The 27,030-nt window shown below is 54.2% G+C and overlaps 6 protein-coding genes across 6 annotated transcripts; 3 read left to right on the top strand and 3 right to left on the bottom strand.

The window, feature by feature from the left end:
* Positions 1-3,922: 3,922 nt before the first annotated feature.
* GLRG_06776 (uncharacterized protein) lies at positions 3,923-5,874 on the top strand (the record flags this gene model as incomplete). The annotated part of the gene is made up of 3 exons (XM_008097630.1): positions 3,923-3,982; positions 4,057-5,544; positions 5,599-5,874. The coding sequence occupies 3 exons, from the start codon at positions 3,923-3,925 to the stop codon at positions 5,872-5,874; spliced, it is 1,824 nt and encodes a 607-aa protein (XP_008095821.1).
* Positions 5,875-6,906: 1,032 nt separating this feature from the next.
* GLRG_06775 (uncharacterized protein) lies at positions 6,907-7,410 on the bottom strand (the record flags this gene model as incomplete). Its single annotated transcript, XM_008097629.1, has 2 exons — positions 6,907-7,171; positions 7,364-7,410. 2 exons carry the CDS (start codon positions 7,408-7,410, stop codon positions 6,907-6,909), a joined length of 312 nt encoding a protein of 103 aa, XP_008095820.1.
* Positions 7,411-9,604: 2,194 nt separating this feature from the next.
* On the top strand, positions 9,605-12,511 carry GLRG_06774 (Sec23/Sec24 trunk domain-containing protein; the record flags this gene model as incomplete). Its single annotated transcript, XM_008097628.1, has 2 exons — positions 9,605-10,219; positions 10,277-12,511. 2 exons carry the CDS (start codon positions 9,605-9,607, stop codon positions 12,509-12,511), a joined length of 2,850 nt encoding a protein of 949 aa, XP_008095819.1.
* A 5,119-nt stretch (positions 12,512-17,630) lies between these two features.
* On the top strand, positions 17,631-18,890 carry GLRG_06773 (uncharacterized protein; the record flags this gene model as incomplete). Its single annotated transcript, XM_008097627.1, has 4 exons — positions 17,631-17,743; positions 17,808-18,003; positions 18,071-18,452; positions 18,514-18,890. The coding sequence occupies 4 exons, from the start codon at positions 17,631-17,633 to the stop codon at positions 18,888-18,890; spliced, it is 1,068 nt and encodes a 355-aa protein (XP_008095818.1).
* Positions 18,891-20,136: 1,246 nt separating this feature from the next.
* Positions 20,137-21,249, bottom strand: GLRG_06772 (uncharacterized protein; the record flags this gene model as incomplete). The annotated part of the gene is made up of 2 exons (XM_008097626.1): positions 20,137-20,583; positions 20,704-21,249. 2 exons carry the CDS (start codon positions 21,247-21,249, stop codon positions 20,137-20,139), a joined length of 993 nt encoding a protein of 330 aa, XP_008095817.1.
* A 1,755-nt stretch (positions 21,250-23,004) lies between these two features.
* GLRG_06771 (uncharacterized protein) lies at positions 23,005-25,203 on the bottom strand (the record flags this gene model as incomplete). The annotated part of the gene is made up of 1 exon (XM_008097625.1): positions 23,005-25,203. The coding sequence occupies one exon, from the start codon at positions 25,201-25,203 to the stop codon at positions 23,005-23,007; it is 2,199 nt and encodes a 732-aa protein (XP_008095816.1).
* Between the last annotated feature and the right edge of the window lie 1,827 nt (positions 25,204-27,030).

The raw sequence follows: 27,030 nt of genomic DNA, 5'->3' as shown, positions 1-27,030 counted from the left end.
TCAGTAATGGGAAGTGGATACAGCCGCATCTGTCTCAGTGAGGCGGCACAGCGGACGACTAACCGATCCCATGCACATGGTACACTACCAGACGTATCTCTCAATGACTGCCTTACATGAATCCTCGTCCTGACCCTGTCGGACCGGGCGCCTGAACTGGACCTCATATCACCAATAGGAAGGGGAAATGGATCATGAAGATCATGGAAGTCCATGTAATTGCCCGTCACTCATCACCGCCGTTGTCGCACCAAGAGGGGGGATTGAAGAAAGTGGACGGGAACGAGAGGCTTCAAAAGACAGTTAGTTGGGTTTCTTGTGTCCCGTACGCACTGGCGCAGTGGTAGCATCAACCCAGCCTGTTCAGACAAGGAGGTTCGAAATGCAAGATTCATCGAAAAGTGGGACACATGTGCTCCTTACCTATCTACTACGTAGGTAGTTTACCAGGTAGGCAGGTAGGTATCTGTACATACTCCGTACTTACAGGTACATCAAGTAAGTACCTTACCACGGTGTGCCTCACAACGGCCGCCTCGCGAGGTCCGTGTGCCGAGGACCGTGCGGCGCTCCCTGACCCGATGACATGTAGGTAGCCTCCAAGGGTTCTTTACATGCGGGCAGTCAAGTCAGGCAGGCGCTAGGGGAAAGTCTGTTTCCCACAAAACCCAGTTGGACATTTAACGCAAGCGTTTCCGGAAGCCAGATGAGTTTCTCTCTGTCAAACAGTCTGCGCGTACTGTGTAGAGATGGTGGACTATCAACGGAGAGGAGCTTTGACGGGAAGCCGGAGCCGAACAAGCACACAATCGGTGGTGGGTGGGTGGGTTGGTGCGTAATTGATAATTGCGGGTGGCATCTCTCTTTCGTTTTTGCACTGGGTAGGGTTGTCAACCCATTCGTTATGTGTAGATTAGGTCCGCTGCCGTGCCTTTGGTTTTCTGAACAGCCGCGTTGGACCTGGTAAGGGGAGCTTGCCAATATGCCATGTCGTCTTGGGGCGTTTCCAGCCTTCCATCATGTTTGCTTCTTTGTCGAGCCATCATCACCGAAACATGTAGGGGGCCCCCGACTCAAACAAGTTGATCCCCCTCCCCATCCCTGGTGACCCGGCTTGGCCTCGTTTTGTCCTGTCTTGGATGAGATTGCCTTCTTTGCCCCGTTTTTGGCTCGCCTGTTTTCTGCATTGCCACGGCTCATTGATAAATCAAGAGGGGGTAATATCAACCGCCGTGTGTTTGTGAGGGGACGCATCCAAGCCCAATCGTCTGTCCATCTTGGCCCCCATACTGACAGGCAGACACAGACAGATAATATACCCATCTAGTGTAGTATTCTCGCAGTAGTGTACACTACCTACCTTGCCAACCGTACGAATGGAAACGCAAGTCCAACTGGCGAATGTACGTACCCACTCACTGCTGGGATCGCGGAGTTGCCTGTCGTTGCCGCTGTTCATTTTGAGTGTGCGGTGAAACCGTCCAAAGACCAAAGACGGCAGCGCTAGTCCGACGCCGTCGAGGCAGGGCTGCCGACTCGCCCGCCGCCACCGACCAGAACTCTGGAGACTGGGTCAGACATCCAGAACTCGTACCTGACGCATGCAGCCAAAATGATATCAGCCAACGCTTATAGGTAGTTGTATCCGTATACCGATACCGTATACCGATACCGTATACCGATACCGTATACCTACCGCCCCCGGTTTCTTCGGTTCCCCCTCAAAGGCCACGCTGCCTGCTTCAAGTCTTGGTTAGGCTAACAAGTCCAGATGAGATTGTGGTCCACAAGGCTCAGATCGCCGAGGTCGGGAAACAAACAAAGCCCAAACCAACGGCAAGGCAAGACAAACAGAATTGGCATGTATGTACACTGTCACGGTAGCGTGTGCTGTACCTAAGTAGCCAGTACCTACGGTACACTATCTAGTGTACTGTAGGTAGGTAGCAGAGGACAAGGGCATGGCATGGCGGTTATGGCGAAAGCATGGCAGGCGCCATCTGAGCTTCGAGAGACTCCATCGGCTTTGTTCCTCCCCAGTTCCCGATTCCTGGGCGCATTCTAACGTACATGAAGCGTATCCGTACACGTCACGTACATCTAGCAGACTCGGCCGGGTTCTCTTCCCCTCGTTGTCACGCCTTCTGTGAGAGCTGGGGCCAACACTCAATTACCTCTGATTTATCTTGCTGAGGGGAGAAATCTCGTCTACTACTCCGTAAACATGCAGCCAAAACCTCCATCCAACTGCCGGGTCGAACAAATTGGCTCTCAGCGGCAGCGGTGTCTGCTTCTCTGGTGTCTCTCTCTCCCTGCACTATTCTTCTCTTCGGCCACTGACGTTTTGTCATCAAGTGTCGCATCTGCATGTCCGATGTCCACAGCCCAACGTCAAAGCGGCTGGCTGCCCTGCTGTTTCTGTCCCGCCCCCGCCCCCTGTTCTGCTGCATCCTCCTGTCCAGCCCAAGCCCCTCATCCCTGTTCACCCCCACTCCCCACCTGTGGCTAAGAAGCCGTAAAAGCCCATCACCATTGTTTCCGCCTCCCCGTCCTAATGAAGGTAACGCAACGCCCCTGGTATTGGCTGGCACAAGCCAAAGGCATCGTAGTACTGTAGGACGCGTCTGATTCGGTGGAGATATGTCCCAGATCACCATTGTTCATGGTGACCTGTCCGTCGTCTTCTTCTTCTTCTTCTTCTTCTTCTTCTTCTGCTTCTCCACTTATCAGTTCGAAGGGGGGTATCTGCAGGATACAAGTGTCGTCGTGTGCCTGACCAGCGTCTCGAGACTGTCTAGACCCTTTCCAACCGGGAGCTCTCTATTTCCTTAACACGGTATTACAAGAAGACCAGCAAGACCATACCAAGTATTGTACATGTTAAATCCGAAAGAGACATGCCCACTCGTCCCCTGTCTTGGGCGGCGTTTCCCGTCTTTTCGTGCCCCACCTTGATCACAGAAACAATGGGCACAAGCGGTGCCCCCAAGTAAAGTGATACAAACAATTATAACAGCGTCCAATCACCCGCTCGCTCTACCTTGGCCTTTCTGTTGCTGAACCCCAATTTCTCAACCCGTCCATGTCCTTCGACGAGCGCTATTACCTCCTGCAACATCAATCCCATCTTGACACTTCAGGACCAGGGCCACCCTGGATCGTCTAAACAACGGTCACCCCCGGACGTGCTAGGGAAAACAGGGCCTGTTGAGACTCCCGACTGCGCCGAGTCTCAAACACCATCGGCGTGGCTTGGAAGCCTTTCATCTATGCGCTCGCCGGCCACTACCTGACTTTCTCTTTCCTATCTTCGTTCCTCTTCCAACCCTTCAAATCCCCATCTACGCCTGGAGGCCACGCATAGGACATTCTCGGTCTGTTCTCCTTAGTACCTAGTCACGGGCTCTACTGCTATACGTTGACTTCGCGAAATCGACAAGGCAAACACTGGTTCTGTCCCTGGCTTCTTGCCGTATCTTGCCACATTGTCATTCTCTCTATCATCTCAACACGAACACGCGGCTCCCGGACCCGACACTTGGTTCCAAACACTCACATGGTCACACTGGCTGTTTCCCCTCCCCCCCAGTTGAGCAATTGTCACCTCCGCACTCCAGAATAAACCGGTTGCCTCCGGGTTTCACATCCTAGCAGTCTTTGACCCAAACACCGCCAGTCGATCTTTCACGCTCACCCTGATCGACCGTCGGCGTGCCTCATCATACCTTAAAACACAATAGAATAACTTCACAGCTCTTTCCACCGAGTGAACCTCCCGGCTACCTTTTGGCTCCATCTTCGCCAGGTAGCACCTTATACCTTATAGACGCCCGCCCGCCATTCTTACTTGAGCTATACGGCTCGCTAGCTACAAAACACTCAACTCGGCACCGCATCGATAAATTCGACTCGAATCGACACCATGGTTTATTGCGGAAAGCCCTCGAGGGGCTGTCAGATGTGCAGGACTCGCAGGATAAAGGTAAGAGAATTTGAGATACCGCAACGAGGTTGCTTGGTAGACGGGAGCTGCCTACTGACAAAACTTCTGCGCAGTGTGACGAGACAAAGCCTACATGTAACCAATGCGCCAAATCTCGTCGTCAATGCCCTGGCTACAAGGACGAGTTCGACCTCGTTTTCAGGAATGAGACAAAAGCCACAGAGAGGAGGGCTCAGAAGGCAAACCGGAAAGCACTTGCCCAGAAGGGTAAAGACATCGAGTTGCCCACGCCTGGCTCTGACAAAAGCATCTCGCCCATCTTAAAGAAAGAGTTCGATCCGACTATGGTGGTCCTTCCTTGCTTGGACATTCCCGTGGAACAGATGGCCAGCTGCCACTTCGTCGCCAACTACGTCCTAATACCCAGACAGGGCAGCACTCGTGGCTTTATGGAATACCTGTTGCCGCTACTCAAGGTCGAGCAAGGGAACCGGCATCTGCAGCATGCCTTCAACGCGTGTGCACTCGCATCACTGGGAAACCGCCCCAACGCTCTGGCAACTGGATTGAGTGAAAAGGCCTTGGGTCACTACACTAAGGCACTGGCCGAGACGCATATCGCGCTCAAGGACCCTGACCAGTCGAAGACGGACGCCACTCTAGCTTCTGTCCTCATGCTGGGCCTCTTCGAAAATATGACTGCTCGCCAAATGGGCATGTTCGCTTGGGGTTCGCACATTGAAGGCGCCATCCAGTTGGTCAAGGCACGCGGTCGCAAGCAACTCCGGACCAAAACAGGTTTGCTTCTATTCATCGCCGTTCGGACCCAGATGATCATTCATACTCTCAGCACGGGCACAGCACCTATTATGGGCGTCGAGTGGTGGCTTAGTGACGCTGTTAAAGACGAGTCCGCTGCTCACTGTCAGAGACTCAACATTAAGACGGCTGAGCTACGCGCCGAAGTCACGCGACTGATGTCGACCGTGGCCCGAAGCCCAGAGAACATCGACATTATGCTAGACATGATCCGCCGGGCACAAACCGTCGACCAAGAGCTTGTGAACTGGATGAAGAACACGCCAGACTACTTTCAATACACGACAGTGGCATGGGAGGACAACGTTCCTAACGGAGACTACGCCAAGGCCGAAGTGTTCCCTGGTCGGGTGGACGTATACCAGGACTTCTGGATCGCCAGTGTATGGAACATGGCAAGGGTGTCCCGTCTCATCCTCGCCTCGGTAATCGTTCGCTGCGCCGCTTGGGTCTGCTCGCCGGTGGACTACCGCACGACGCCTGAATATGCAACGGCGGCGCGTACTTGTGTGGACACCATCAGCGACATCATCGCATCAGTACCATATCACTTGGGCTGGCACCTAAAGAGACCGGAACTCCTTGAGAGAGCTAACATCTCGGGCTTCGCCTGTGGAGTAGAAGAATCACAGAAAGGTCTGCCGGGATACTTCCTAACCTGGCCTTTGGCATGTTTGCATGGCCAGGACTACACCACAGATGCTCAACGAGCCTGGGTGGTCGGACGCTTGAAGTTCATCGGGGATGAACTGGGCGTCAAGTATGCCCATATCCTGTCACAGGTACGCCACAAGAATCATTGCCACGTCAAGAATCCTAACCAACACACGCGACAGATGCAAGTCCGCATTCCCTCAATGCTCATCAGGAGGGACGGCCTGATGGCCACACCTTACCCGCAAGCGCACAATTTTGAGAAGCTATTGTCTGCGAGGCTTGCGCCACCATCGGCAGGCTACTCGATGAACCCTTTGCAACAGCGCGAGGCTATGCAGAAAGAATTCGTAGAGAAACACAAGGCTGAACTGCTCGCCAAGGCCACCGGGACTGCTGGGCAGGCGGGACAATGGGTGGTACAAAATTGGCTAACGGTGCGGCCTGGGGGCCAGTGAGCTTGCCCACAGGAGCTCGGCTTGTACGGACATCCTCTTGATGGTGGGAACACGATATGTCGACAGGAGTTCTACAAGATTGTTAGTCATCCGAACCCCTGCGGCGTTCGGTTCGACAATTATGATAAGGGCGGAACGGAACGGGAAACAGGAGGAAAGTATGCGGGCATTGGCGTCGCGCATCCTCGGAGATGAAGACGGGGCAAAGCAAAAGAACAAGAAGAAGAAAAGAAAAGAAAAAAAAGAGGAATTACGGAATACGGCTTCCTAGGCCTTGCGTTAGGAACGGTGACAGCCGAGTGTTGACGTTGGAGGGATTTGATACCACGGCGTTGGATTGTATTTTTGCTCGGTTCACAGTTGAAATTCGTCTCACGTGTCACATACTCTGATCGTTACCGAAAGGCATGTGTTCTTGTTGCATTAAAGACATACCTAACCCAGTCTACGTGTCAAGGAGCAGCGATAATACGGACAAACCGGCGTTTACGTGTACAAATCTAGCTTGGAGGTCATATCCGATGTCTTCTTGCATTTGATCTGTAGTTACTTGCAAGTATGAAATTCAACCCGAGGATTCCGGTGCAAGCGGCTGGGTCCGTCTCTGGCCGCCCGCTTGTCGCCCTGGCTGCCCAGAACCACCGGATAACACACACACGCACACTCGAGCAACAACCTTGACCACGCCAAGACCGCCCAGGCCTGCATGGAAAATGTTCCGGCAAGTGCCATCCCAACACTGGGGGCAGTTCGGCGCTCGAGCGATGCACGTTGCCCATTTCCCCTCTCCTGCCACAACCACTGTAACCATCGCAGGCTCTGCCAGGGTATCTCCATGTCTGCCTACCCACCGCGTGCGCTCACTTGCGAGTTTCGCATCTCTTCCGTCACTGTAAGCAGAGCCAAGAGCTGTTATTCCGTCGCGTTGTTCTCGATTTTCTTCTCCGTCTTCGCGCCCTTCGCTATTGAGGTGCTAGTAAAACTCGCTCCATAGTCGAGACTGGCACACCAAAGGGGGACGTACGGCGCCCACTACTTGGTCTTCTTGATCTGGCCAACGGTGTTCCCGCTCAGGTTCCAAGCCTTGACAACCCAGCTCTGAGTCTGGTCGACATAGTTCTCGGTCGAGGTGTGCCTGACGCCGACCCTCACGCCATCTTTAGTGAAGACAACGTTCTTCTTGCCCATGCGCTCCGAGGCCGACTCCTGAATCTTGGTGACGGAGATGTAGACCTGCCAGAGCACCCAGGCAACGCCCGCAAGGAAGACGACGGTGATGATGAGGGGGAGAACTTGACTGCGGGTTGCGAAACGCACACGGGTCAGCGTCCTACGTCTCAAGGATGATATGTGCTTGTTGCATGGCATGACACACTCGGAGGAGACTTTTCCTGGGGCAGATGGAAAGGGATTCGTTATGCGACGCGTGCAAAGTTGGCCCTGACTGCGCATTCGTTTCAATTGTTTTGTGGCTCGGGATGTCTCTCACCTAATAGTCGAAGGGGGTGGCGGATGCGCTTTCTTACCCCACGCCATATTTGCGATTCAAATTGCGGAGGTGGTAGGGCTCGATCAAGGGCCTCCAGTGTTTTGGGGAAATATCAAGCTCGAGGAAAGGGAATCAAACTGGCAACGGCGTCGATATCGAGGGGGCAGGGTGAAAGGAAGATCGGCAGAGAGACCCAGACCCAAGTAGGCGAAGGCGTAGGAGGGTATTGTAGTGTAAAGGAGGAGGGGGGGGCAGGGGGAACAACCGGTGACGGGCGAGACGGAAAGCTAAGGTACGTGAGGATGTAGGTAGTGTACGTAGCTTGGTTAGGTTGAAGAAGCAAGCAAGCCAGGACAGTGCGGTCCGGGTAAGACTTTGCGGACAAAACTTAGAGACGAAGACACGAACAAGAGGAAGTGTATTAATCAAGGCAAGGCAAGATAAGATGATCGAGGTACGGGCATTCGATAAAGCAAGGCGAGGCAACCTACATGTTTTACAGCAAGTAGATATATGTACTACACTGCCTCTGTCCTCCCACGCTCTCCAAGTTCCTAGGCATTCTTATAATATACACAATCTACCCATTTCAGCCACCTAGATTACCCACTCCGGGTCCCCTCTTCAAAATGTAAAATGCCCAAGAAGACTCTGAAGTACCGTCGCGTATGCACATGAATGAATGCGCCGAGTCGCGACGACACGCAATCGCGCAAAGGGCCCAGTGCTCGGCGCAGGGGAGTTTGAGTGGCCTAGGGGTAGTCGTGTGGAGACGCAAGTGCCCCAAGAAGCTAAGAACATGGACGGAAGGTGCCACCATCCGCCCGAGTGTTCCTTTTGGGTGTTGCCAAGCACCCCGGTAGCCCGCTCGATGCTGGAAACAACGGCACATTCATTGGAGGTGGACGGGGGATGACAGGCATTAACTGCTCTTTACACCCGATTTTCACGCTTGGTGTTGGAGGCCTTCTTGAGTTCCTGGCTTCACAGAAGATGTAGCAAACCACGCTCGATATGTGAGACACATCAGACTAGGAACCGACCATTCATTAGTTCCACCCGTCTCGTCGCGTTCGAATCTTGTCATGTCCATGAAACCCACACTAGATGCTGTGGCAATTTCCAGTATGGGAAGACTCGTTCTAGGAGCTTCATTGGGTGCCACGGCCACAATGACGGAATGCAGTGCCGCCCAAGGAGGACATTGTAACAAGCCCTAACTAAAGGCCCTATCTGCGTCAAGAGGTTTTAAGATGAGAGAAACCTTACTCTCCTCGAACCCCTCGGGCATTCCTCGCCTACAGTCCAGGAGGACGACTAATGGGTTCGTTATTCGGATGCTCGGTCGTTTGCTAAGCCCTGTGACGGTTGTTCTGTGCCGACAGTTTCTCGGCGTCTCTCACCTCCACTTTTCACACTCAAGTCAAGCCCAAGTCATTGGACGCTTTCCAGAAATTAGATAGACAGGGGGAAAGCTTCACCATTAAGATCGAGACAGAAGCCCAGCCCGCCCGTAAGTGAGGGCGCGAGGAGTGATGGTGCTCTGAGTGACTGGCTATGCTGGCACTCATCTTTCTCAATCTTGTTCCGTCGCTAGGCATACTAATGGTTTTTTTCTTTCTTTTCTTTTTTTCTTTTTTTCCCACTGTCTCTTTCTGTTATTCTTTCCATATGGACACGGCTTTATGATCTCCCGACATCCGGCATCTCTAGCCCCAGATGGACCGTGCACGACAACTGCCTACTCCAGCCACATGTTTTGAGCCCGCTACCAGCACCAGAAGCAAGGCCAACTAAGCCCTGCAGCGCGATAGAGGTGAACACCCACCCGCCCGACTTGAAGCTGGAAGGATTGCGGGTTGAACCACCTGTCCATTCAACTCTATCCCTAGGCTGCTCACTGCATCTCGCCTTTCTCTCCCTCAATCGCAGCCCGGGCTTGGGTATTTTGGTCAGCCTCGCCTTGACACACACGACTGGTTGCCGTCTTCCGTCACCCTTTACCATCTGGCTGCTGTGGACACATCTCTGTTGAGCTGCCTGCTGTCCTCTTCACCCCTCGCTACCTGACGCCGCTACGCCACGCCGCCTATTGCGTACCCCCAAAACCCGACACCGGCCACAGCCAAATATCCCGAAATACAAACCTCCATCTTGTCATCCATCGTGACGCCTGCTTGCTCGACACCCCCAGCGCAAACAAGAAGTACCACGACGTCTAGCCCCCCTAGACTGCCCACCATGTCGGCGCCGAACGACGGCTACGGCCAATACCCCTCGCAGGAACAGCCCTACGCCCACCAGCCTCAGGACGGTTATGACGCACAGGGAGCCCAAGCTCCTCAGCCGGCTGTCGCCGACCACGGCAAGAAGAAGAAAAGAGGCTATGCCACCCAAGCCTACGAGTTCGGAGCTGGTGCGAACACGGCAGCCGGCGCGCCTGCCCAAGCGCAAGCTGCCCCGTATGGCATGCCGCAACCTCAGGTCCCGGCATATGGAGGCTATCCCCAACCAGATGTCCAGCCCGCTGCCACAACTTATGGCTCGCCTCAGCCGCAGCAATACGGCATGCCGCAAACTGCTGCCGCCCCGGTCGGAGGATACGGTGGCTATCAGCCACCCGATGCCGGGTACCCTGCCCCCGGCGGCACTCCCGCTACCCCCGGAGTCGCTGGCCTCAACCAGCAGATGGCCGGCATGAACCTCGGCGGTAACCCTCAGCAGCCACCCCCCGGCCAGCCGGCAGGTACTCGTCCTGTGACCCTCAACCAGCTTTATCCTACCGACTTGATGAACCAGCCGTTCAACGTCTCTGAGCTAGATCTTCCTCCACCCCCCATTGTCTTGCCTCCTAATGTACGCCATCGCCTGCCCCACTCCTGTCGAGCTCTTTGTTAACATTTGGAAATGTAGACCAGCGTTACTCCCTCTCCCGATGCGAATTGCAGTCCCAAATACGTGCGCTCTACGCTCAACGCTGTGCCGACAACACACTCTCTCTTGAAAAAGTCGAGGTTACCCTTTGCGCTTGTCATTCAGCCCTATGGCGCTCTTCATGACAGCGAAGACCCGGTCCCCGTTGTGCAGGACCAAGTTATCGCGCGTTGCAGACGGTGCAGAACATACATCAACCCCTTCGTCACTTTCCTCGACCATGGCCACCGCTGGCGATGCAACATGTGCAACCTGACAAACGACGTGCCTCAAGCTTTCGACTGGGACGCTGCTTCTCAAAGGAGCACCGATCGATGGGGACGTTACGAGCTTAACTACTCCGTCGTTGAATTCGTTGCGCCCCAGGAGTACATGGTCCGCCCGCCCCAGCCGCTCGTGTATCTGTTCCTTTTCGACGTCAGCTATGCCGCTGTCTCCACCGGTCTCCTCGCTACCAGCGCTAGAACCATCCTTGACAGTCTCGACAGAATACCTAACGCTGATCGCCGCACGCGTCTTGGGTTCATCGCTGTGGATTCTAGTTTGCACTACTTCTCGGTCCCCAAGGACGGTGAGGAAAATGCTGAAACCAGCATGCTGGTCGTCAGCGATCTTGACGAGCCGTTCCTGCCCGTTCCCCAAGACTTGTTGGTGCCCCTGACGGAAAGCCGACAGAGCATCGAGGGTTTTTTGACCAAGTTGCCCGAGATGTATCAAAGCAACCAAAACAATGGCTCGGCGATGGGCTCTGCCCTTAGAGCTGGCCATAAGCTTATTTCGGCGCTTGGCGGGAAGATTGTCGTGCTGAGCGCTTCTCTGCCCAACGTTGGTGTTGGTAAGCTGGACATGCGAGAGGACAAGAAGCTACTGGGCACAAGCAAGGAGAGCAGTCTACTGCAGACTGCTAACAGCTTCTACAAGAGCTTCGCCGTCGAATGCTCCAAGAACCAGGTCTCGATCGACATGTTTCTATTTTCCTCACAGTACCAGGATGTTGCGTCTCTGAGTAACCTGCCGAGATACACCGGAGGTCAGACTTGGTTCTATCCCGGCTGGAACGCCGGCCGCCCCGAGGATGCTATTAAGTTTGCTTCCGAATTCAGTGACTACTTGTCATCGGAAATTGGCCTGGAGGCGGTGCTTCGTGTTCGTGCCACCACTGGTTTGCGCATGAACGCCTTCTACGGCAACTTCTTCAATAGAAGCTCGGATCTTTGCGCTTTCCCCGCCTTCCCCCGCGACCAGTGTTACGTCGTCGAGGTTGCCATCGACGAGAACCTCACTAAGAACGTTGTGTGCTTGCAGACGGCGGTTCTTCATACCACTTGCAATGGAGAGCGCCGTATCCGCGTCATGACGCTTGCTCTGCCTACCACCACAAATCTTGCCGACATCTACGCCTCGGCAGATCAGCAGGCAATCACCACATACTTCAGTCACAAGGCGGTGGAGCGCGCCTTGAGTGGGGGCTTGGAAGCTGCCCGTGACTCTCTCCAGAACAAGCTGATCGAGCTTTTGCAGACTTTTAGAAAGGAACTTGCAGGTGGCAGCATGGGCGGTGGTTTGCAGTTTCCCTCCAACCTCCGCGGTCTTCCTATCCTCTTCCTCGGCCTAATGAAGAACGTTGGCCTGCGCAAGTCGGCACAGATCCCATCAGACCTGCGCTCTGCTGCTCTCTGTCTGTTGTCAACGCTTCCCGTCCCCCTCCTGATGCAGTACATCTACCCGCGTCTCTACTCACTGCACGACATGCCGGACAACGCAGGCGTGCCCGATCAGGACACGAGCCAGATTGTGCTCCCGCCACCATTGAACCTCTCATCTGAACGTTTTGTTCCCTACGGCTTGTATCTCATTGACGACGGTCAGACCCAGTTCTTGTGGGCCGGTCGTGACGCAGTGCCGCAATTGCTGGCTGACGTGTTTGGAGTCGACGACAGGACCCAGTTGCGGGTTGGCAAGGGTGCGCTGCCGGAACTGGAGAACGACTTCAACGAGCGGGTACGGGCGGTCGTCCATAAAAGTCGAGACCACCGTTCCAAGGGAGTCGGTAGCATCGTCCTGCCGCATCTCTACATTGTCCGAGAAGACGGGGAGCCGAGCCTTAAATTGTGGGCGCAGACGCTGCTGGTCGAGGACCGGGCGGATCAGGGTATGAGCGCCGCGCAATGGCTTGGAATCCTTCGGGAAAAGGTAAGTTCCCTTGGCGGTTAGTATCACAATGATGAGGCAACGGCTAACATTGTTTTGCTTATCAGGTCGTAACTTGAATAAACAAAAAGGTCTGCTATGGAAGCAGAGTTGGTGGTGTTGTAGAGGACCTTTGGGGGGTGCTAGGTTTATTTAGAATCGGTGTGAAAATGAAAAATGAGATCGCATTAATGGTGGCCGAATGTTGTTTACCACTTAGTTGGTGTGTTGAACCTAGTTCAATATTTATAATACGCCGCGAATTCATTGTGGTTGCAAGCAACTGGAATGACAGTACGATCGAAGCGCAACCCATGACAAATGACAGAATCTATCGGAGAGCTTGCCCGTTTCTTGGAACGCCACGCCTAAGAGGAACGGGCTCACCTCCACCTCGAGAGGTTGATAAGCTTGGCCCTGATGACCCGTCACACACCAGAGCTACAAGAAGGGGGAGTTCCCTCTTTCTCATAGATAGGGAAGGACGGTAAAACCGGTAAAACGGCGTGATGTTCTAGTCAGCGGCGCCCTTCCTTTCTATATGACGGCCTATCGTGCCGTTCCGTATATTTCTTGTCTTTGGGTACAAATACAGAGTATAGTAATAGCCGCTAGTAGGTAGGGTAAGGAGATTAAATGAGAAGGGGAGAGAGGCAGGCTCCGCGGCAGGTTTCCTGTGCCAGGATGGTTCGGAATTTGGGTAACTTGAGATGAGTGAATAAGGCGGGTGGGCTTGGGGATAGTGAAACTGGTGCCAGTGAGAGGTGAAACACACGCGCCGAGGAGAAGAGAACTCCGGCTCAAGGACCAATGGTGGGCGGGGCTAGGCGCCGTTGGACGTGTGCTGTGGCTGCAGAGTGCTGACCAATGATGGTCGAGAATCGGACTTTGACAGTTGATTGAGTTATTTCTGATTCGCCACAGGGCAGTGTGCGCGTCTCCTTTCTGCTCGTCCAGCGAACCATCACTCCTGAAAACGCAATGCAGAAGAATTGGGCTGGCAGTATTGGTTGATTGGCTGGATGACAGAGAAGCAAGCCTTGCTGCCTCTGGAAAGAACATCCCCGATTAGCACAATATCTGATATATGCATACGCCAAGCTCCTGCTACCAGTCCGATCTTGACCTGCTGACTCAAGTACAGGTAGCCTTTGAAAGTGGGTAAAAGGTAGGTAATATCCATGAAACACAATAAGCATTGCCATCCGTATACTCACTTTGATTTACAGCAGATATACTGTTCATCCTACACCAAGCTTGTTTAGTGTCTCCAGACCAAGCAACAGGGTCGAAACGGGTAACTACGGCATCGGCATCGAGAGGTGTGATAAGACATGGGAGATCTTTGGTATACAGTCGCTGTCATACATGGGTAAAAGTCAGCTGGAACTTATCCTTCGAGAGTGGGGGAGGGAGAGCTGGGAGCCATATCGTCCATCTGAGGATTATCCCAATCTGAAGCCTCCCCGTGTCCCCGTCGTGCAGGGAATGAAGGGAAAATTTGGAGAAGCAACGATTCCATCTTCTGGCCTCGAGCGGCATCTACGTGATGGAAGCTTTGAATATATCCATTTGTTCCGAGGCCGCAATGCGCCCCTCGCTTGGATCAGACCGCGCCACTTGCCTCACGCTTCTGGGTATCAGGGCTGGGTTACTGAATAACGCACCCTGTCAGGCGAAAAGTCTAGATCATATGGAACAATCAGCAGACTGGTACTTATATTTTATCCGTGTGCCTGGATTCTGGAGATACTCGGTTGCTCCAGACATTGCGAAGGCACGGACTAAAGGGATTGTCTGCCATGGTCGTAGAACAGTGGTATTCGTCGTGTTGCCTCTGTACTGGAAGTAGCAGGTCCTTAACAGCATTAGCTCGATCGCTGCGGCCGAAATGACCTGCTATGTAGGTAAGTGGACAGAAGAGGGTGGAGAGGCGTGAAACCTGGCTTTGTCTGCTCAGCAATTGGCTTCGTGGGATGCCGGGATGACCTTGACAGGGCGCCTCTGAAGCCACCCTCCGTCGCGGATGAAAACAGGTTGGGATTCCCTGAGCTGTAAGTTCAGGTCGCTCCCTCACCAGCCAGCCGCCGTGGACTTCTGCTTTGTTTATTGTGCTTCGTTAAAGCACGGCGAAGTGGAAGCTGAAGCCAATGTGGACTTGTTAATCGAGACAACTGCATTGGCATGGGACGTTTGGCATGTTTCTCACAAACAGCGAATCCTCAACGACAACAAGCCTCAGTATAGAATGCAGCATCTCGTGTGGTGTATATGTGTGTAACTGGCTTGAAGCAACGGTCGAAACAGATCGGATTTGGTTCCCTTCATTGCCTTATACGAAGGCATCGTAACCCGCTAATGACCTGTGCCTTTTACAACATACTTACCTAGGTATCCAGGTTGGGGCTCTGGACCCTGATCCGATTGTGAATTGAGCACTGGTGGACGGGGGGTTAAAGATTTGTGGCCCTGGTCCTCTAGCGGGGTTTCCTGAAGCAAGCACGTTTCCAAACGAAGGTACCAGGACCTTGATCGGGGTGTTTGAACGGGCTCCAGCTCTGGTACCCATGCCTGTACTCCCCCCCCGCTTAGACACTAATTGTTCGCCATGAACCGCGTCCAAGGACGTAGCCCAGTACCTAGGGTATACCTTTCCTGAGTGACCTGCCCAGGACGCAAGATAGGTACAAGTACTCTACTACTAGTAGCTTGCTTGAGGGCAGGCAGGTCCCGCGACTCTGTGCCCCTTCCTCCCCCTCTCTGCTCTCCGCTCGCGTCCCCTTCCAGTACACTAGGGTGACCTTTTGCCAGATTGACCCCACGACATCAACCCGCGTCCTTCACCACGCGACCTCGCTTCCTTCACCACGCGACCTCGCTTCCTGGCTCCTCGCCTTCACCTCAATTACTTCTGCTGCTGCTGAACCGACGGTGGTTCAGACGGATATAACGCTACGTGAAATAACCCGGGGCAAAAAGAAAACCACTCCAGCAACACAACCAAAGGCCTGGCACTCCATCATCGAGTCACCCCAGACGAGCAGAGAGAGAGAGAGAGAGAGAGAGAGAGAGAGAGAGAGAGAGAAAGTGAGGGTCAAATCTGCAGCGGGGTAAGACCGAATACCTACATACCAGTCTGGAGCCTTGTCCTGTCCACCTTTCTTTCACCCTGCCTTGCCTTATTATCCTTAGCTTCGTCCATCCATATCATCGCAGACTCATAGGAACATCTCTTCTTCTCCAGCTTCAAGCTACCCTACCTCTCCTTTCACCGAACCATCGACACGCCTACTTCGCCCTGCTTTAACAGCACGCAGTCGTCTCATTGACTACCTACCTATTTGCCCATCGCACAATCTCGGTACGTACTTGAACTTTGTCTTCTCTGCGCCAGGTCGTTTCCCGTGTCCGCCGTCTTCAGCAAACACTATCGTTGTGTTGTCGTTGCTGCCGTCCGCTCGGTGCTTGCTTCGCATCCCTCATCCCACTTTACCCCTCCTGACCCTTTCCCCTTTCCATTTGCTTCCCCCTTCAGCCACGCTTCACTCTTGGGACCCGAAGATCATACAGGCGCATGCACAATCCGATCTCGCTTGACCAAGACGCACCCAAGCACAAGCGGTCTCGCCCCAGTCCAGGAGTTTGCAAAGCTTAGGTGCAACCACGCTGCTTGTCTCTAGGCCTGCTTCCTGTGGTGTGATCTTGTCTCTCATCTTACGCGCGCTCCTCGGGCTCTTCTCATCTGAAGTTGCGTCGCAAGTGGTGCTCGGTTCATCGCCCGCTCCCCTTTCCTTTTGCCTCGTTTCGTTACGTCGCGACCCGCTTTCCCTTCCACTGTCGCCCATTCGTCTTCTCCCCTTTCATCCGCTGCTCTCGCCTGTTGCCTTGATCCCCTTTGCGCTTTCCGCCCGCTCCTCTTCTGGAAGCCTGTCTGCGCTGTAACCGCCTGTCGCGCCAAACCTTCTCAAAGGCTCGATCGCTTTCGAGAAGGGCGAGAAGAACAAGGCGTAAGGGTCTGCTGTCTCTCCCTCTACTTTTTCAAAACCGCATTTGGTTCTTTTTTTCCAAAGACCTGGACGACCTGCCCTGAACGCCTCAACCCACCTATCCACACCATACTCTCTCCCTTATCCTACAGCACATGTTGTACCCGCATTTGTCTCCCGACCCCGTTCCGTTCCATAACCCAGCTGTTTTGGACCCTCTCCTCACCCAACCAACCTTGCCCATCCCGGGATACCTGCCTGTTCTGTCACTTGACCCGTTGGAGCTCCTTCCAGCTAACACCCAACTCTGCTCGCAGCCACTTCCCTGTTAGCCAACCCTCTGCACCGAAAACTTGCAGTAACCCGACAGCTTGTTCAAGAAAGCCGCCAACAGCCAAGTGCCACACTGGCCAAAGAAGGGATAGAAAAAGAAGAAGAAAAGACAACGAAAGGAATCAGAAGCTGATAAACTGCTTCTGCTCGTCTTCCACGATCAGAGACCCTGGACGTTGACAAGAATCAAACAAGCTCCCCGCGGGCCTGTGACAAGCGGACCTTACCCAGCACCCAGGGCCCGAGCGGACCCAAGAAACACGGCCCTCGCCCACTTTCGAACCTCCGACGACGACTCAGTCCCCTTCCACCCTCTCCCATCTGTCCCTCTTTGTCCCATCCCCCGTTCTCAAAAAATACTCACAAAAGCCGATCTGCCTGTATCTGTTCATTGACTGGACCGACCTGGCACCCTTTTCTTCCCTCCAGTCAAATAACAAAGTACCGCTGGTTTGCGAAGCTTTGTGTCCGAACGCCTACCAGCAGTTCCCCGGCCTTTTCTTCTTGCAGTCGTCCATCCCACCTTGTCTTTCGATAAGCATCAAACGGCCGCTTTCCCGCCAATAATTTATACCCCCGCAGACCACGATAACAAAGACTCTCCCCGCTCCTTACCGAACTACGGCTCAAAGCAGCAATTGTGGTTGTGCAAGACGGCCTTATCAGGACGACTTAATTCTCTCCCTCCCTGAACCCCCTTTTTCTCTTCTCCGCCCGAGGTAGTATCCCCTTCGCGAGGGACCCGCCTGTGGCATTACTTCGTCGACAAACCACCTCGACAACTTCCGCTCCACATCGATACCAATCGTCGCGCATCGCCAACAATGTCGCGCGCGAACCCCCCCAATGCTTCGGGCTCCCGAAAGATCTCGTTCAATGTGAGCGAGCAATACGATATTCAGGATGTCGTCGGCGAGGGTGCCTACGGAGTTGTCTGGTACGTTAGACCCCCGTCTTTAGTCACGTCGGAGGAGCCATCTCACTGACGGAGCACGCAACAGCTCTGCGATACACAAGCCTTCTGGCCAAAAGGTCGCCATCAAGAAGATCACACCCTTCGACCACTCGATGTTCTGCCTGAGAACCCTTCGTGAGATGAAGCTTTTGAGATACTTCAACCACGAGAATATTATCTCCATCCTTGACATTCAAAAGCCCCGGAGCTACGAGACTTTCAATGAGGTCTACCTCATTCAGGTAGGCAGCACTCTACACACTATACCTCGCGTAACTAGGACGATTGCTAACGGGCGCTGTCCATCAGGAACTCATGGAGACGGACATGCATCGTGTCATCCGCACCCAAGATCTGTCCGACGACCATTGCCAGTACTTCATCTACCAGACCCTTCGTGCCCTCAAGGCTATGCACTCAGCCAACGTCCTACACCGTGATTTGAAGCCTTCCAACCTGCTTCTGAACGCCAACTGTGACCTGAAGGTCTGTGACTTTGGCCTGGCTCGTTCCGCGGCCTCTCAAGAAGACAATTCGGGATTCATGACGGAATACGTGGCAACGCGCTGGTACCGTGCTCCCGAGATCATGTTGACATTCAAGGAGTACACGAAAGCCATCGACGTCTGGTCTGTCGGTTGTATTCTGGCCGAGATGCTGAGCGGAAAGCCCCTGTTCCCTGGCAAGGACTGTAAGTCAAATAAGAACCGTTTGCTATTGTGAGCGTTGATGCTAACAAAGGAATGCGACAGACCACCACCAGCTGACCCTGATTCTCGATGTCCTCGGTACCCCGACGATGGAGGACTACTACGGGATCAAGTCCCGCCGTGCCAGGGAGTACATCCGCTCGCTTCCTTTCAAGAAGAAGGTTCCCTTCCGCACCTTGTTCCCCAAGACATCCGACTTGGCTCTCGACCTCCTCGAAAAGCTCCTTGCTTTCAACCCTGTGAAGCGTATCACGGTTGAGGACGCCCTCAAGCATCCATACCTTGAGCCGTACCACGACCCGGATGACGAGCCCACCGCGCCTCCCATTCCCGAGGAGTTCTTTGACTTCGACAAGCACAAGGACAACCTGAGCAAGGAGCAGCTGAAGCAATTGATTTACCAGGAAATTATGCGGTGAGCAAAGGGGCCGGAGAAAACGGAAGAAAAGAACCAGAAGACATTGCCTGCAGTTGGTCGCACGCTTTGATGTGAGGAGAACGACCTGACTCATAAGGATGAAGAAGCCGAGAGACTCGCTGAGCAAAGCGGCTAAACCCGAGGGAAGGGGGAGAAGTGACTATAGATGATCCATGTGGGAAAGGGGAGGAGACTTGAGCCGTAAGGCCTGCAGAGGTTAGGAAATACACAGTAACATATGCGATGCCAGACAGACTCGGCCAGAGTCTGTCGAACGGATGGATAGGCAAATATTTATCTCGTCTAAACTTGGTCATTTCATACTTGCCTGAGCCCTTTGGCCTACCAAAATATCCCGTTCCGATGCTCGTTGCCATTTCCTGATGGTTCTGTGTGGTGGCCAAGCCGTGAGAATGCATCTTCTGCAAGATGCCAGTCCCCACTGGATGACCGAGATCTCGAGCGAAGCGTTCGGGAGACGGGCCCTCTCCTGGGAGAGGGTGGTCGACCCGTCTGTTTGTGGACTGGTCAGCCTCTGCCGATGACGACGTCTTACCATTATTTGATGTGGATGCAACCGTTGACTTCAGCCCCGCCTCCCTTGGCCTAGGCGATGAGAAGACAGGATGCAATCACGATGTTTGTGTGCGTGCGTGCGTGCGTGTGTGTGTGTGTGTGTTAGGGGAAGAGGGGACATCAGTGTTACTACTTCAATTCCAGGGTATCATTATTTCAACGTCTTTGTATCTTCGTAGCCCGGTTTCCCGATCCAGTCCCGCCCACCTTGCCTTTGTCAAAGCCCGGACAGGAGGTGACCGCTCTCGTCGCCCCCAGTATCCAGACGGAGGATATAGTCTGCGTGGCATACAAGTTGCCAAGAGCTCATGTCATGCGTATGCAGCCTCATCATTTCCCGGCCTTGCCTCCAACCCCGTTTGTGGAGTGCTGCGTCGTTCGTGCACATTGCCCTCCCCTTCGGCCTCGGAAACGCTCGCTCATCCCATGCTACCAGAGAGCGCCAAGTCCCAACACCTAATCCAAAGCGGCATCCGTATTATCTCCTGAGTGCCGCCGCGACCCCATGTTGCTTCGAAACCGTAGAGACTTTCCTTTCCGCCCACTTGTGGAAGCGGTGCTGTGGCATCTAGTGTAGACATTTCCGTCCAACGTTCTCCGCTCTCGTCCACAATTGTACCAACTGGTCCGTCTGCAGGTCGTTCATTGACTTGCAGTGTTTTCTTCTCTCTTCAAGCTCCAAGCACCCATAACTCAACGCCCAGCACGCCAAACTTCTCCCCTTCGTCGCTCAGGGGCTCATTGCCAAAGGTCTGGCTGCAACCGCTGTGGCCGCGGTTGAGACTGTCGTCTAGCCACAGGCCGTAATGGCCATCGCCGGCGCCGACGCTGAGGAAACCCGTTTCGCAGTTGATGTAGTAGTCATTAATACCCGAGTAGGGAAACGCCTTGAAGCGGATAGACTCGCTCGGGGCCGGGGACGGTGTCGGCCTGTCACTATTGGGGAAAGCAGAGCGGGTCGGGCTAGCCACGGTGGTGATACGCGTGAGGTTCGTTGTGTCGGCAGACGGCGGTGGAGGAAGGGGCGTGAGGATAGAGGCTCGCCAGAGGAAACATTCCCCGTTGCCGAAGTATTTGGGCGCTGGATGGGGGTACTCGGAGAGGTAGGCGCCGAATGTCTGGTCGAAGGTATTTGGTTAGCTGTTTGACTAGCGAAAACGTGCAGAGTGCGCTGGCGACGCAGCGGCACGCGATGGGGAAAACCATAAGAGAAGCAAAGGATTCTTGTTCAAACTTACGCCCCCGGCATCGTCTCTAACAACTAGCACGAATCCGACGCGCCGACCCTGATAGTCGGCTGCCTTCTGGTACAGCGTCGCCAGGCTGGCGCCGTCTTGCTCCAGGCTGTAAATCAAATTCCAATCCTCCATGATTCGCAGCCTCTCGGGCAGCATGATGCGGATCTCCTCGGCCACGCCATGGCTCAGTAACCGGGCACTCGGCGGCGTGCTGTCCTTGAAGCCATGCAGGACGATGGGATCGAGGGGCGGGGGGCGGAAGGGACTCGCGGTGCGTTTGATGTGGGAGGGGACGAAGACGCCGTGGACGCCATCCTTGAAAGCGACCCCGCCAGCGGGCTCGGTGTGCGCATGGGCGAGATGTGATGACTCTTGCGAGTAGCCGTTATAAGGATGGGACTCGGGAATATCTGAGGAGAAGCGGCGGATTAAGCCAGACCACATGGTCGTGATCATGGAATTCGAGAGCGATGGGGTGGTGGAGGAGTGTGTCGGGGTGTGAGTGCCCGAGGAAGATGGTGTTTCCGGAGGGCTCTGATAAGCCATCTTTCAACGTGATGCGTATCGAGATCGGAGGGGGGCGAGCGTGGTTTTAAGCGTGAGCGTTGAGGAAGTAGTAGGACATGTAGGAGAGGAGGTTGGTTTCGGTTGCGGTGGCAGGATGGGAGGCTTATCACTAGAGGAGATGCTACGTCTGGCTTAGGTGGCTCGGGAGAGAAGCGTGTCTAAAAAGGGAGTGCAGGACGGAAACGACCGTGGGTAGCTATCTAGGTAGGATGGGGTAAGCACGATGAATGAATAAAAAGCAAGAAGCTTGGTTGGCGGGCAGCCTAACACGGGATAGTTGACAAAATAGAAACGTGGCTAGCCAGCCGGCAAGAGGTTTGAAGTAAGGCAAGGTGAGAGAGGTGGTTGATCAACGGGTTCGGCCAGCGGCGGTGAGTTCGGATCGGTCCCGCAGCAGAGGAGCTGGAAAGCCGGACAGGCCAAGAGTTGCGTAGGTATGTGTACGTGGTGGTGGGGTTTCTCGGAGAGACGTCTGACATGGGAAGCAGGTCGTAGTACTAGGCCACGCTGGCAGGTTCTGCGGTTTGTCGTTGGTAAGGAGCAAGGTCGCGCGTGGTCTTTACCCCCACAAATGGCGCTATTGTAAACCAGGAGTGCATATATATCGTTGTTGACCCCAAGTGCGGCATGGTCTCCATGTTCTTCTACAGCGGTGGACTGACACTGACGTATCACCAGAGAGCTGATTGTCCCAAATTTAGTTTTGCTTATGGCCATTGATGCTGAATAGACGCCACGGATGAGGGGTAGTACACTACTGTAGCGTAGTGTAGACTCTCTGTATCGACCTGGGCAGGTACACTTACCTAGGTACCTAGGCAGTATGCACCCAAACCATTTGCTTGCTGGTTGATTGTCGCTGCTAGGCCCGTCCTTTTCCTGGACAAACCCTTGTGGCCAATGATGATGTTGCAAAGCGTAGTAGTCCTACGTACTGGCTGCGAGATGTCTTTGTACCGCTACGTGACCGTTTTTGTTACCTCGACTTGGGGTACCTGCCTGTCCATTACCAATAAGAGTCCCGTGATCGTCCCAAATTCATGCTTCTTTCCTGCCGGCTACCCCCCTGCCGGGCGTCCGGATGGTTGGTCTCGTCCCCGGTTACGTACAAGTAACAGCCACTTACTCCAATGCCCTTATGCTATGTTACTCTAACATTGCCTCATAAAGATTCGGCCTGCGCGCCCTTTCTTTTATCCAATTCCCGACTGATGAACGACATACCGCCAAGCAATTAATTCACCATGCATGTGGCATATGGGGAAATGTTTCATTTTCGTGGACTTGATATAACATAATCATTACCTTAGGACAGGCTTTGTGCTGTTCCCCGCCCATTGTACCGGCTTCTACTTGGAAGAGTAGAAGTTTAGGGGAGGACGGGTATATGGAACCTCGTGGCCAAGAGCCAACCTTGCTTCATCACAATAAACCAAAAGGACACAGACAGAATGTATGTGTGTGCACACATGCGTGTGCGGTGCACCTCTCCCCCCTTGAAACACCAAAAACACCATCATGCCCGACCCGGCTCTTAGCCCATTCCTTTTTCTTTCGTTGGTATCCTCGCTTGCTCTCCCTCTCTTCATCAGAAATGCCATCGGTGGCCGAGTTCCAAGGATGCCAACCGCAAAATATCGTCTCCCCCCCCCCCCCTCCAGTCGGCCTTTTCCAACCAACGTGTGTACAAGTAGTAGAAAAATGAGTTGTGGTACAGTATTGCTGGCAGCATGTTCATAGCGCCTTGCCGACGCTGTTCTGGCTGGCTCCGCTGGGCCTCCGACCAGGCATCCTCTGCTCTCCAGAGCGGTATCCTGCAACTGGGCTCTCCGTCTCATAGCGATAATTCGATCCATTGGAAGGCCCAACATCTGGGCCTGGGTCACTCCATCCATCCAAGCTCATTCCGCTGCTGTACTTGGAGCTGAAGCTATCAGTCCGTGTATGGACAGAGCCTGGGACCCGAGGCGCGCCGCTACCGGCTTGGCTGTAGTTGCTGCTTGTCTGCGTCGTGCGGCTACCCAATAGCTCGGGCCGCTCCAGATCGAACGGATCAGATCGGAATTTGTTCCGCCTCGTGGCGAAACTCTCCACGCTTTGCCCGGAGTCTCGATACATGGAGTCCAGACGAGGCGTGTATGTCAAGCCACTGGGCGGCCTTGATGTACCACCGCCAAACGATGTTCCACGAGACCGGCGCACGTCTGCGACGTACGTCGACGGCGGCTTGGCTGCTGCGGCCGGGGCCGAAATGGCGTTGACGTCAGAGAAGGGATCGCTGTCCGGGTTGGCCACCATGAGCGGTACTGGCTTTGCTGAATCGTAACGCACTGCATTGGCATCGGAGAAGGGGTTTGGGTTTGCAGCAGCGTTGTCGAAGTTGAGTCCAAGGCCTCCGAGGAAGTGGTCTGCAGAGCTGACGCTGGCATGGCCACGACTGAGACGCCTTCGCTGAGCTTCCCTTTCGACTTCCCTGTCGTCCATGCCTAGAAGCGTCAAGAAATCGGGCTGCCCACCCGTGGCGGCTTTCGGATCCTTCATACCGCGTGCCGGAACAGATGCGCCATTGTCCATGTTTCCATTGCCGTTGCCTCGGAGTCGCCAGTTGAAATTCATGTCAGCCGTCAACCGTTCCCACCAGTCCTTGACCCGGTCTTTTGTCGTGACCACATCGCGTGGTCCCGCGTGATTCGACAATGACGAGCTGTTACGACTGTGCTGAGAAACATTCATAAACTGAGAACGGTCCCTAGTCGGGCTGCTGTCTCGGTTGGGCGAAACCAGTGCTCCAAGCTGACCCAGGAACCGCTGGAAGTTGTATCCGAGCGCCGCCTTAAGCTTGGCCGAACGTGGTGTCGGGCCCAAAGATCCTCTGTCGATGATGTATGATGACTTCTCAGCAGGTCTGGAGCGAGGCTCCGTTGACAAAGGTGTGAGAAGGGTGCTCCGGCGCCTCTTTAGTAGTCTCTTACGCCAAAACCAAACAAGGAGGCCGATCAGGCCAAGGAACACGACCGCACCGGCAACGCTTGATGCGATAACAACCGGAGTGGCTACACCGCCAGATCTGCTGTTCCCAGAGGGAATCCCACTTGATGCAGGAGGATCATTGCTAGCTTCGCCTGCAGCTGTGCCAGGATTCAAAGGAGTTGAGGGCGAAATTGCACCGACTCCCGGTCCCGATCCCGCGCTGCTCGTGGGAGAAGGCGACGGGTTGATATCGCTCAAAAATGCCGACGATGTTTCAGCGGCAGGTGGCGTTGGGACTGCATTTGCATCGGTCTGGCTTGTTCCTGGAGCGGGTGGTGGTAGCACAACAGGAACGGCGGGTACTGAGGAAGACGAAGACGAAGAGGCAGGAAGGGGTAATTGAGCAAAAGTAGGTGATGCACTCTGTACGGGAATGATGGGGATGTTGTTAAAAGTAGGGATTGTTGCTGGGGGCTCCGCATCAACGATTGACGGCAAAGAAGTCGTCGGTGCTGCTGGAAGAGGGTTAGAGACCTCGGGAGCAGGCGGCGTTATTGACGAGGGAGTTGTGACAGGGAGGGGGGGGGCAGGAAGGGGTGATGAGGAGCTCGTCGTACTCGCTGAAGTGGTAGTCAAAACGGCTGCTGGTGGCGGTTGTGTTGTCGACGATGGTGGCGGCGGTGGCGGCGGTGGCGGCGGTGGCGGCGGAACAGCAGAGGTGGTCGTAACCGGAGGTGGTGCGCTTGTTTGCGGCGGAGGTATCGATTGTGGCGTCGACGAGATCGAGGTTGAGGTCGAGGTTGAGGTCGTGGTCGAGGTCGACTGGGACGTAGTCGTCGAGCGTTGTTGATTGTTCGATTTCGTGTTGTTTCCTCTCCTCGGCCTGGCCGTACACCTCTTGCCGTTGAAGGTTGTTATGAAAGCCCCACCCGGCAGGTTTCCGTTCCGATTCGGACTCGACATTGTTGCAATATGGTGCGATTCCAGTCGCAGAGAATCGAAAAAAGGGGGTCCGAGAAAGGAAATGGAAAGAAAGACAGATACTAGGAGTAGCCTAGCCGGCCATCTAGGTCGGTTTACAAAGGATCATAGGGACCTCTGTTACGAATTGAAGACGGCAAGGTGCCGTTTGGAAGGAAAACCCGGTAGGTGAAAGTCGGCAGTGAACGGCGATATCGTGTAGTCGTCGTCGTCGGCGGCGGCGGCGGGTTTGTCTTAATCGTCGAACGGGGTAAGTAGGTCTCGAGACCAACCGACCGACCACCAAGCTAGTTGGAGGAGAAAGAAGCGAAAAATTGAAAGTGTGAGAAGATCACGAAAAGAATCGCAGGTGGTGGTAGGGAAAAGTTGAAGAAGAGGGTCGGAGTAAAGGGAAAGTGTAAGAGACTAGGTAGAGGAGAGTGAGGTATGGGAAAGCAGGGTACGGTATGGTAGGGGGGGGGGGGGGGGGGGCAGAAAAAGGCCTGGTCCGACTTGGTTTGGAATTGTTTGGCATAGTACTAGGTAGGTACCGAATGGTGTGGTATGAGATATGGTACCGGTCTGATCTGGTATGGCAGGGTTTTGCGGTCCGAGTCTCTTGGACCTGACTGAGGCTTGCGGCATGTATCTCCGATCGTGAGTGACAAGGACCACACACACCTCTCTCTCTCTTGACCTCTCTCAAACAGAGGCGAATAGCCAGTATGCGATTGTACATTGCAAGCAGTCACATGGGCGTTACTACCTAGGTATGTATGGCGATGGCATGGACCATTACTAGGTACCTATGTACGTATTGGCAATCATGGGGGGGGGGGGGGGGAGGGGGGGGGGTGGACGGTAGGCGCCGAGCGACGGCGTTACTTCGTCTACTTCTCCTTACTTTAATTGAGGAAGAGCGAGGTGACTAACCCCAGACCAGGGCCGAACCATACAGAGAGAGATATCTGTACTACTAGAGCTAGACCAAACCGTACCGGACCCCAGGTAAGTACGTAAGACGGGCATGCGGGCTTGGGGACCGTTGCGTCTGCACAGACTACCTACCTAGGTAAAGGGGGTGTTCACGGCTTTGCGTGTCTAGTGCGAAGTAAATCGTGGACTACTTAGTGCGATCGTAGACACTGTCTCCTTTAAGTCTCTTCTATGATTAACTCGACTCGTAGTGTTGTAGCAGTGCCTGGAAAGATTGGTTGGTGTTTGATGTGCTCGCTGGTTGTCTCTCATTCTCTTTCGGACTGTCCCCTGTGACAGAATTGGCTGGATGGATATCGGGGGGCCGTGTCTGAGGAGGTTACTTTGGACGCCGGGTTAGTGAAAGTGTGCGCGCACATGATGAAGTGGAGGCCGTGTTGCAGGGATGGAGAGAGAGAGAGTATGTGTGTGTGTGTGTGTAGGTAGTGTAGGTATGTGGGGTCAGGGGAGGCTCAAGTTGGAGTGTTTTCCCTTGACGTTCCTCATCGGCTCTGAACAATGGGAGTGGCACCAAAAACCGGCGAGCCCCCGGTCTGTAACACACCTGACGCACACAAACCCGCTGCCGAGTATGTTCCAGGCCAGGGGTCCCCAGCTCCCCTCCCCACCCCCTCCCTTTCTGGCGACACTTTAAACTAAGGCACCTTAGGGTACCTAGCGTACCTACAGGTAGTTTACCTATGCACTAGATACTCGAGAAACTAAGAAAAAAAATAAGAAAAGAAAAAGAAAGAAAAAAAAAAAGCCTTGTCCATTGGAACCGATTTGAGGAACGGACGATTATGAATGGCTGCATCTCATTCCTCCCGCCAGATCTGCGACAGCTTAGCCCCG

This window comes from Colletotrichum graminicola (genome assembly GCF_000149035.1).
Source record: "Colletotrichum graminicola M1.001 genomic scaffold supercont1.27, whole genome shotgun sequence".
NCBI lineage: Eukaryota > Fungi > Ascomycota > Sordariomycetes > Glomerellales > Glomerellaceae > Colletotrichum > Colletotrichum graminicola.
This window is presented reverse-complemented; position numbering and strand designations above follow the sequence as displayed.